The sequence below is a fragment of the Salvelinus alpinus genome, chromosome 4 (assembly GCF_045679555.1).
Source record: "Salvelinus alpinus chromosome 4, SLU_Salpinus.1, whole genome shotgun sequence".
Lineage (NCBI taxonomy): Eukaryota > Metazoa > Chordata > Actinopteri > Salmoniformes > Salmonidae > Salvelinus > Salvelinus alpinus.
The window spans coordinates 60424161-60436193 of record NC_092089.1 but is presented as its reverse complement, the minus strand read 5'-3'; the positions used below and the strand labels follow the sequence as shown (position 1 = coordinate 60436193).

General features: G+C 40.7%; 1 protein-coding gene across 2 annotated transcripts in view; it reads right to left on the bottom strand.

Moving 5' to 3' along the window:
- The window catches only part of LOC139574046 (AF4/FMR2 family member 2-like), a 165114-nt gene that overhangs the window by 62808 nt on the left and 90273 nt on the right, over positions 1-12033 (bottom strand). For both annotated transcript variants that reach the window (XM_071398174.1, XM_071398175.1), the window contains 2 exons: positions 11799-11835; positions 11511-11565 (listed from right to left, as the gene is read on the bottom strand). In XM_071398174.1, coding sequence (XP_071254275.1) covers positions 11511-11565; positions 11799-11835 — 92 coding nt within the window. The remainder of the gene's footprint in view (positions 1-11510; positions 11566-11798; positions 11836-12033) is intronic.

Genomic DNA, 12033 nt, shown 5'->3' with positions numbered 1-12033 from the left:
AAATGGAGTGAAAGGGCTGCTAGATTGGCATTTAAGAGTGACCCTCTGTGTTTTCAGTTTGATGGCAGAGGTCGACTTTGTTAAGCGTATAGACCACCGCTTTGTCCCATGTAGCTAGGTGGGCTGGAAGCTCCACAATAGCAACATCTCTCCTGTCTATTCTTGAGCGCGAGGGAGGCATGTCACCACTCACCAGGCAGCTGGGGACCATGGGAGTGTGACCCACCCTCCTCAGAGAGCTTCTGGAGGTGGAAGATGGGGAAGGGAGGAGGGTTGTACTGTACACCCGGGGATGTGACACTTCACCGGGGGATGACTGACACCCCTGAGCCTCTATCCTTCCACGTCCCTGGTACCTGGTAACTAACTCCATGGTACTGTGCCAGGAGACAGACACATCACCATGATGAGGGGAGGCCATGCGTCATCTCTTGGGCCCAGAGAGACAGCATCATCTCAGGGGTATCAGATATGTGTGTGTGTCAGAGGGCACATACAGTAACTGACTCTAATATCCCCTACAGCGACAGCTCTGTCACTGTCGAGCTGTACTGTCATAGTGAGAGAGATATAAATGAAGGAGAGGGTTAAATTTAGATGCTATATTCTACTGTTGTGTATGTGGGTGGTTGTGATGATGACAGGGTTCATTTTTGGTAATGCAATGGTTGTGGTGATTCCCTGATGCTGTGTTAGACAAGGACAGGAAGGAGAGGCTGAGGGGAGGGGAGATACATTAGGCTTGTTAAGTTTCCCCTTAGAGACATAAGAGAACATTTCTCCATTCTTTCCTGTGTACCTACCTATTCTCTATTCCCTCCGGAGCGAAAGCCTGCAAATGCAGTAACTGTGGGTGCCTTAAAACGAGTGTGCTTTTAAATAAGCATTCAATCCATCTCCACGTTATTGTGTCAATCAGTTCCGAGGTACACGGAAATGCACTTGGACAGATGGAAGTAAATAAATATGCTGTGCATTACTCTAGGAGAAGTGTGTATGTTTTTCCGTGTGTGTGTTTCCTTGTGTGTGTTTGTGTGTGTGTTTGTGTGTGTGTGTGTGTGTGTCGAGAGCTCACATGCAAAGTGCCTGTCGTCCGCTGTGCTCCTGTCTCCTGCCCTGAGACGCTGCTTTGTTCCAGATCTGTCACTTAGAGCAGTCGTCTGAGGATCCAGTCAGCTGAGAGAGGCCCATCAACACTCCCAACATCACTACCCATGCCATGTGTGTGTGTGGTCTGAAGCATAGGATGCATAGGAATAAGTGAATACGAGATAAAGGGCCACGTAACGAGAGAATACTGTACATGATTAAATGCATATGGAATGAGACTATTCTGTACTGAAGAAATGAGTGTGTTTACTATGAACGGGGAACATGAGAGGGAATGAGCTGGAAACAGAGTTCCGGTGAGAGCTACAGGGATCAGAGGGAAAGCATCCTGAATCCCCCTCTCCTCTCCTACACTCTCCTCTCCTGTCCTTTGCTGCTCCCTCCTTCTAGTTTTCTGCCAGGTCTGCCTCTGATTTAGAGTAGGGATTCTCTCTGGCCCCTCTACACACACACACACGCAGGGCCCCAGCCGTACTCTGAAGCCTCGCTTTTCCTAAGCGATGGATTATTTAGATTGGCCCTGAGCCATCTACCACTCTAATTTCCGAGAGCTTGAGAGAGAGAGCTGACTGGAGTGTCACATCAAGAGGCTACGTTGACGCTTGTGATGGATGCCTTTCCCTCGTCTCCTCTGCCTGCCTGTGAGGCTCCACTCTGTGCTCTGCATTTATTTCCACCAAGTAGGAAACATCTGACTACTGCTTTTTTCAAACTCCCCTGTCTTAGTCGCATATAACAAGCACTCGCCTCACCATTAAAGGCACTTGAATATATAACGTTGGTGGTCATGAATTCCCTGCAAATATTTATCTTTAGAGTGATAGTACCAAGAACACATACAGTACGGTGGCATCCAAACAACTTACAGTAGAGAGCTCTACTTACTGTAACACTCGGGTCCCTCCTCAATACCTTATTCAATGCTTTTCTGATAGTATGTTCACAGCAATTTTATGTGTGTGTTGTGATGATAGTATATTACCTTCGTGTGGAAGGACACAGTAAACGCATGGTGAGGGTACAACAAACATTATTATCCTTCAAGTAACATTTCTGAAGAAAAGCATGAAAAGAGTCATTTTTTTCAAAACTCTATTTTACAAGGGGTCTGGTAGAACTGTGATTTGAGCAGTGGTTGTTGCCATGGCAGTGTGTGCGTGTGTGCATTTGTGTCTGTGTGTGTGTGTTTGTGTAAGTAGTGGCGAGAGGTGGGGGGTGTGGGGGGGGGGGGGGGGTGACTAGGATTGCCGGAGGGGGCTGTGATGCAGTTCGGGTCCAAACACAAGGCCTCATTAGAGTCTGGAGCCTCAGCCTTCTGCCATGGCAGCCCTGCAGGCCACATGCAACCTTTCCCAGGCAAGCAAGCAGCCTCTTTCTCTCTCTCTCTCTACTTGAATGAATTCTACTTTGATGACTTGCTGACTTTATTTAGGTCTGCAGACCCATGTGATATAAATACTGTGAATCAGAGAGCCATCATCAGATGGAAGCAAATAAGGCATGTTTGTTGATTGAAAAACCTTTTTTTTGTCACAAATGCCTTCTGGAACATGTAAACTTTCATGTGCCTTAATAACAAATGTGTATGCCATCTGTAAATACAAATGAAATTGTTAAATTACGAGACTAGTTGGTTTAGCCATGGAAAAAGACCTTCCCGCTAGCCATGATTGGCTGAGAAATGGATGGGCTGGACATAGCGAGAGATGAGTTCGGATTGGTCTGTCAAGTAGCATGCTTCTGTCTATAACGTGAGCTGATCAGTATAAGCCTTGCTACCACAGCTTTTTTGAAAGATATCATGTTAGCCTGGAGAACTGCAAAAGTGTTGCTATTGCTCTCAACAACATCGCTACCCTGAATTTAGCAGGCGTTATAGACAGTGGGGAAAAATTGTGATGGACTACTTTCTGCACACGGTCAGTGTGAACCGGAGTAACTTGACACAACACCAGCCAAACAAGCTGTACAAACAAAACAGAGTTAAAGGGGTTCCAGTCTGCTGTGAAGCATTCATACATGTAGAGTACCAGTCAAATGTTTGGACACATCTACTCATTCAAGGGTTTTTCGTAATTTTTTACATATTTTCTACATATTTTCTACATTATGGAATAATAGGGAAGACATCAAAACTATGAAATAACACACACTGAATCATGTAGTAAGCAAAAAAGTGTTAAACAATTTTTATTTATTTATATATTTAAGAATCTTCAAAGTAGCCACCCTTTGCCTTGATGACAGCTTCGCACACTCATGACAATCTCTCAATGGGTAAGATTCAAGCTACATTTTCAGATATTATACTTTCCTAATTATGTCAGAAAGTTGTTTTCATTGCAAGTTAAAACGTACTGTTAGCTAGCTAGTGAATGTGAGCTTGCTGGCACGCTAGATTACGTTATGTGTATGATTGCTAGTTATAGCCTACTGTTAGCTAGCTAGATAATATTAAACCTAGTTCATTAGCTTTAGCTACTTGCAGATTCATACTACAGCATTTCATGCATAGTGGCTAGCTATGACAATCAGTTTGTCTTGCTAGTAATATGGGTGGGATTATGGTTCATTGTTTAGCTAGCTAGCTAGCTAGATGTTTAAACAAAATAATTCACATCGCCAGATGATTAAATGACCCATCAAGTTAGCCAGGTGTGTCTGGGGGTGATTACGGCCATCTATTGTATTTCATGAACATGTGTACATGTCTAGACAATAGTGACCCATCCACTTTGCTAGATGTGGCTGGGGGGTGGTTATAGTATTTCTTTTACATTTAGACAAGTGTCTGGTAGAGGTGTGCCGATATGGCCCTATTCGTATTTGTAATGGACAGTTGATAGTCGGATCGGATGATATTCGTGATCGAAAAAAACTGAAGTGTTTTTTTATATGCCTAAATATTTGTTGGCAAAATACTGTACCCCCCTGCATGTTCTCACTGCAAAAAAAGCTGCAGATTAGGGGCAGCGCACGGAGGGGTGGGTGTGTATGGGTGTCTGTGTGTGTGTGTCCTCAATTTGCAGTGGGCAGTCATGTTTGCTGTCACTCAGTCAGAATGCGCATTGCGTTTCATATTTTTTCCATACCCTTGCCCCACTTGTTAGATATTATGCGCATTGATAGCTTGATAGCAAACGTCCTCGCCATGTGATTTATCATAGTAGCAGGCAGCAGTAATCTAAATGATCAGACTGGAAAAAATGCAAGGAAAAGTGATCTGGTTAAATTATGAAGCGAGTGGACAGAGAAATACAGCTTCGGTCGATCCAATCAGAGCAGCAGGATCAAAGTACAGCCCGCTCTTCTCTTTACAGGCAGACTATCCAGTTGAGCTATTTAGACCACGCACATGACTGACTCAATCATTTAGAAATTCTATCATTGACGCATGAGAAACATGCTTGCTGGCACTCACATTTTCTTTCACAAAAAATACTCGGATCATAATCGTATCCAGAATATTGGCACATCCCTATTTTCTGGGTCAGCATCATCTGATAACTATAAAATATTTATAAAATATTTTATCTGGACACTTTCTATTTTTGGTATTGCTACTATGCAAATATGCAAGTAACCATTTTGCTGTAAGGTTTACACCTTCTGTATCCTGTGCATGTGACAAATAAACATAGATTTTACTTGATACAGTGTGTGTTTACCAGAGACGGTAACGTTCAGAACAACATGACCTGCACCAAAGTCAGATTAGGAAATAGGCCAAGGACTAGATTTAATGGTATTCCTTATTGTTTTTCCTTATTGTAGTCTACTACTTTCACCACTTATAGTCTTGAAATCTTTGGTTGTTTGCTACACTACCTTACTCACTCTGTTTAGCACATGGCCTCACATGTGAATCCTTAAAGAGATGGGTAGGGATAAGGCTTAAGAGGGTGTGAACGATGCTGAATAGGTATAGACAAAGATGTTGCTACTTAAGACCGAATCAAGGTGGTCGGTCAAAAACAGACAGCTTCATGATTTTGGATGATATGTATGTACTATGTAAGAAGTCCATGGATCACTGCACTAGGTTAGCTGACAGCTATCACATACAGACAGGCTACCTCCCTGGAAGACCAGATCTGCTACAAATGAGCCCCTCTTTCTCCAAAAATGTTTTATTTTATTTTCCCAGATGCCGTCCTTTTGAAATTCAAAGCGATTCCATTATTCATGATCTCACTTATCTCATCTTAAATCATCTCTGCATTCCTACTTATTTTGTCTTATATGAGCGCACACAGGGACAGAGGTAAGCATTGGAAGTGTAGCCAGGATATAATGTATACATGTTTATACAGAGCAATAAAGGCTCTGAGTACCATAACACAACACAGATTTAACAGCTACAGCGGCGTGTTTTAATATAAAAGCTAATACTGCCACTCACTTGTGCTTATACTGCATTTCCTGTGTTAGTAGTAGGGAAAGAAAGAGACACTGCCTGATCTGAAGTCGATGCATTCAGCTCCGACAGACAAAGCTGGTATTGACACAAATGCTCTTTCCTTGGACTGGTTAAATCATTGAAGACTTCTCCAATAAGAGCAGTGTCATTGAGCGACACAAAAGCAGAATCTTGTGTTCAATTGGGAAAAAAGGCCTCCTGTGCAACATTGGAGAGCATTCAAAACGATAGAACGCTTGCCTTGCAGCAAGAAACATCACTACCCTTTTTATCATTCTCAACTTATCTCATTCTCTGGGACGCAAAAAAACGATGCTTTTCAGTCTTTCATTTGTGTATTCTGTTTATTGTATAAATCCTATAATCAACTATCATAATTGTGGTATCTTTCAAGAGGAATTCATGTAACCTATCACAAGACATCTACTGGCCCTTTGGGGTACTTCAGATTAAATAAGACGTCAAAAAAAAAATCTGAACAAAGCTGTAAATCATTATCCTAAATATAAACCATCAATTTAGTGAATGCCATTGGTGTTTAATATGAGAGTTTCAGCATGAAATATCCTTTATATTTTGTTTTACACACTTTTATTTATTTTACTATGTCAATATATTTGTTGTCAATGTTTTGGCGTAAAACTGGTGGCTTTTGTGAAAAAAATAAATAGTTGGACGAGTTGCAGAGGTAATTGAAAATAATAGCATTGTTGATTAGATGCTTTTTTCATTCATTAGGCTATTTTCTCTTGAACCATATAGTCTATCTATTAGAAACTCATGGACAATATGGACACAGATACACAAAATAATTACGATATATAAATATATTAAAAAAAAAAATTCAAATATAAATTACCAAAGTTACGATAGGTTGCCATAGGTTTTCTATTAATTAACAAAATTATTGAAGATTCCGGTAACTTTAGTAAATTATCGGTAGCTTTGCAACCCTACCGTCAGTACGAAGAGGAAAGAACTGATCCCAGCCATGAAAGCTGCCAGAGCGTGTGGGGACATTGCTTACATCCGCAATGACAGGCTCATTGTCTACCCTCCCTCCCAGAAGCCTGATGGGATGAGAGAGCCAAGCCTATGGGTTCGTAGCTTCAACCCCGCAGTACACAAACACACACACCAATTGATTACTGGACTGCTGAATGTATATATTTTTTTCTTGAAAAACGTTCATAAATTAGCCATTTCTGAGACTCACTTAGATAATTAATTTAATGATACAGCAGTAGCAATACAAGGATATAACATCTATAGAAGAGACAGAAATGCTTATGGGGGAGGTGTTGCTGTATATATTCAGAGCCATATCGTGTAATGCTTAGAGTCTTAAGTCAAGCCTTTTCTTTTAGGGTGTTGCTATTGGCCACCAAGTGCTAACAGTCAGTATCTAAATAATATGTGTGAAATGCTTGATAATGTATGTGATTTAAACAGAGAGGTCTACTTCCTTGGGGACCTGAATATTGACTGGTTTTCATCAAGTGGTCCGCTCAAGAGGAAGCTTCTTACTGTAACCAGTGCCTGTAATCTGGTTCAGGTTATTAATCAACCTACCAGGGTGTTTACAAATACTACAGGAACAAGATCATCCACATGTATTGATCACATTTTTACTAATACTGTAGAACTTTGTTTTAACGCTGTATCCGTAGCCATTGGATGCAGTGATCACAATATAGTGGCTATATCCAGGAAAGCTGGGCCTAAAATAGTGTATAAGAGATCATATAAAATATTTTGCTGTGACTCTTATGTGGAAAAATATTTGTTGGTCTGATGTGATTAATGAAGAGCATCCAGACGCTGCACTTGATGCATTTCTGAAATAGCTTTTTCTAATTATTAATAAACATCCACGTGTTAAGAAACTGACTGTTAGAACTGTTAAGGCTCCATGGATTGATTAGGAATTGAAAAACTGTACGGTTGAAAGAGATGGGGCAAAAGGAGTGGCTAATAAGTCTGGCTGCACATCTGACTGGGTTACTTACTGCAAATTGAGAAACTATGTGACTAAACTCCACAAAAAGAATAATAAACTGTATTATGAAGCCAATTATATAATGAATGATGGAAAAAATCTTTGGAGTACTTTAAATAAAATTATAGGCAGAAAGACAAATTCAAATCCATCTTTCATCGAATCAGATGGCTTATTCATCACAAAAACATTTGATGTTGCCAATTATTTTAATGATTATTTTATTGGCAAAGTGGGCAAACTTAGGCAGGAAATGCCAACACCGAACAGTGAGCAATTGTATTCACGCATAAAAAAACAAATAATGAAAGAAAAGCATTGCAAGTTTGAATTTTGTAAAGTTAGTGTGGGAGAGGTGGAAAAATTATTGTTATCGATCAATAATGACAGACCTCCTGGCATTGACAACTTAGATGGAAAGCTACTGAGAATGGTAGCTGACTCTATAGGCACTCCGATCTGTCATATTTTTAATCTGAGCCTAGAGGAAGGTCTTTGTCCTCAGGCCTGGAGGGAAGCAAAACTAATTCCGCTACCCAAGAGTGGTAAAACGGCCTTTACTGGTTTTAACAGCAGACTTATAAGCGTGCTGCCAGCTCTTAGCAAGCTGTTGGAAAAAAATAGTGTTTGACCTAATACAATGCTATTTCTCTGTAAACAAATTAATCACAGACTTTCAGCATGCTTATAGAGAAGGGCACTCAACAAGTACTGCACTGACACACATGCCTGATGATTGGTTGAAAGACATTGATAATAAGAATATTGTGGGAGCTGTACTGTTAGATTTCATTGCAGCTATTGATATTATTTTCCATAACCTGTTGTTGAAAAACTTGTTTTATGGCTTTTCAACCTCTGCCATATTGTGGATTCAGAGCTATCGATCTAATAAAACTCAAACGGTTTTCTTTAATGGAAGCTTCTCTAATGTCAAACATGTAAAGTGTGGTGTACCACAGGGCAGCTCTCTAGGCCCTCTACTCTTTTCTATTTTTACCAATGACTTGCCACCGGCATTAAACAAAGCATGTGTGTCCACATATGCTGATGATTTAACCATATACGCATCAGCAACCACAGCTAATGAAGTCACTGAAACCCTTAACAAAGAGTTGCAGTCTGTTTTGGAATGGGTGGCCAGTAATAAATTGGTCCTGAACATCTCTAAAACTAAGAGTATTGTATTTGGTACAAATCATTCCTTAAGTTCTAGACCTCAGCTGAATCTGGTAATGAATGGTGTGGCTGTTGAACAAGTTGAGGAGACTAAATTACTTGGAGTTACTTTAGATTGTAAACGGTCATGGTCAAACCGTATAGATTCAATGGTTGTAAAGATGGGGAGAGGTCTGGCCGTAATAAAGAGATGCTCTGCTTTTTTGACACCACACTCCAAAAAGAAAGTTCTGCAGGCTCTCGTTTTGTCAAATATTGATAATTGTCCAGTCGTGTGGTCCAGTGTTGCAAGGAAAGATCTAGTTAAGCTGCAGCTGCAAATTTTGCGTCAAATTTTGCTCTTAATTGTAATTAGAGGGCTGATATACAGTTGAAGTCGGAAGTTTACATACACTTAGGTTGGAGTCATTAAAACTCGTTTTTCAACCACTCCACACATTTTTTGTTAACAAACTATAGTTTTGGCAAGTCGGTTAGGACATCTACTTTGTGCATGACACAAGTAAATTTTTCCAACAATTGTTTACAGACAGATTATTTCACTTATAATTCACTGTATCACAATTCCAGTGGGTCAAAAGTTTACATACACTAAGTTGACTGTGCCTTTAAACAGCTTGTAAAATTCCAGAAAAGGATGTCATGGCTTTAGAAGCTTCTGACAGGCTAATTGACATAATTTGAGTCAATTGGAGGTGTACCTGTGGATGTAGTTCAAGGCCTACCTTCAAACTCAGTGTCTCTTTGCTTGACATCATGGGAAAATCAAAAGAAATCAGCCAAGACCTCAGAAAAAAAATTGTAGACCTCCATAAGTATGGTTCATCCTTGGGAGAAATTTCCAAACACCTGAAGGTACCACGTTCATCTGTACAAACAATAGTACGCAAGTAAAAACACCATGGCACCACGCAGCCGTCATACTGCTCAGAAAGGAGACTCGTTCTGTCTCCTAGAAATTAACGTACTTTGGTGCAAATCAATCCCAGATCAACAGCAAAGGACCTTCTGAAGATGCTGGAGGAAACAGGTACAAAAACATCTATATCCACAGTAAAACGAGTCCTATATCGACATAACCTGAAAGGCCATACAGCAAGGATAAAGCCAATGCTCCAACATTTTCTTAAAAAAGCCAGACTATGGTTTGCAACTGGACATGGGGACAAATATCGAACTTTTTGGAGAAATGTCCTCTGGTCTGATGAAACATAAATAGAACTGTTTGGCCCTAATGACCATTATGATTGGAGGAAAAGGGGTGAAGCTTGCAAGCCGAAGAGCACCATCCCAACCGTGAAGCAAGGGGGTGGCAGCATCATGTTGTGGGGGTGCTTTGCTGCAGGAGGGACTGGTGCACTTCACAAAATAGATGGCATCATGAGGTAGGAAAATTATGTGGATATATTGAAGCAACATCTCAAGACATCAGTCAGTAAGTTAAAGCTTGGTCACAAATGGGTCTTCCAAATGGACAAAGTTGTGGCAAAACGCCTTAAGGACAACAAAGTCAAGGTGTTGGAGTGGCCATCACAAAGTCCCTACCTCAATCCTATAGAAGATGTGTGGGCAGAACTGAAAAAGCGTGTGCGAGCAAGGAGGCCTACAAACCTGACTCAGCTACACCAGCTCTGTCAGGAGGAATGGGCCAAAATTCACCCAACTTATTGTGGAAAGCTTGTGGAAGGCTACCCGAAACGTTTGACCCAAGTTAAACAATTTAAAGGCAATGCTACCAAATACTAATTGAGTGTATGTAAACTTCTGACCCACTGGGAATGTGATGAAAGAAATAAAAGCTGAAATAAATAATTCTCTCTACTATTTTTCAGACATATCACATTCTTAAAATAAAGTGGTGATCCTAACTGACCTAAAACAGGTAATCTTTCTCGGAGTAAATGTCAGGAATTGTGAAAAACTGAGTTTAAATGTATTTGGCTAAGGTGTATGTAAACTTCCGACTTCAACTGTAAATACTATGCATGCCAGTCTCTCTTGGCTAAGAGTTGAGGAGAGACTGACTGTATCACTTCTTCTTTTTATAAGAAACATTAATGTGTTGAAAATCCCAAATTGTTTGCCTAGTCAACTTACACACAGCTCTGACACACACACACACTTATCCCACCAGACATGTCACTAGGTGTCTTTTCACAGTCCCCAAATCCAGAACAAATTCAAGAAAGCGTACAGTATTATTGAGCCCTAATTGCATGGAACTTCCTTCCATCTCATATTGCTCAAATAAACAGAAAATCAGGTTTCAAAAAACAGATAAAGCAACACCTCGCGGCACCACGTCTTTTCCCTATTTGACCTAGAGAGTTTGTGTGTATGAATTGATATGTAGGCTACGTTTGCCTTAAAATAAATGCTATGTAGTTTGAGCTGTTCTTGATGTCATTCTGTATTATGTTTCATGTTTTGTGTGGACTCCAGGAAGAGTAGCTGCTGCTTTTGCAATAGCTAATGGGGAGCCTAATAAAATACCAAAAATACCTCACTAGGCCTGTGTTTGACACTAACTAAACTGAGTGTAGGCCAGGTCTTGCGTGACTAGGGAGACAGGCAGTGTTGTCAGTGCTGTGCTGTTGAGGAGTGCAGGGTGGCACGGGAGAGGCCAAGGAGGGTACGGGTTAACAGAGAGAGAGAATGCCAACTGCTCTGTTTGTTTGTGATGAACACTCCTCTCAGCTGGGAATTCTACAGGGACTTGTTTTGCAAGGGAACAAAGCTGAAACCATGGTGGCATTTATCCCCCGAGGCTTTTTCAAAATAATTAATCAAATGAATACTCACGACTTCTGTGGTACAGACTTGGTTGCAGGCTTGTTACAGGGAACATTGCACCGCTCTGCGAAAGAATTTCCATTTAAATGTCAGAGTGCTGGTTTTGATTAAACCCTGACCAACAGCTAGCTTATTATCAATTTAGCTTTTGTTGCAATATGTCACACAGCATCATATTTTTCCCTAAATGGACAGGGCTCCAGTTGTTGCATGGCATAATGGCCTTCCATCTATTAACATCATTTTAGACTGATTAAATCGAAATGTGTGTGCAGGAAAAATGTAAAGCAGACTTACTTTGTCCAGCGTATCCTGAGGGTAAGTGTTGTGACTCCTGAGCAGAGAGAGCGAGAGAGAAAGAAGACAGGCGTGCATCAAATACATAAGCACACACTGAGGTGATACAGGAGAACAAATGGGAGGGAAACAGCTCATCTGATGGACTTAATTGATTTTACACTAATACAATTAGACATAGGACACAAATCACGTTTCAGAGTGTGGTGAGTGGACTACAGTAGACAGGACAATG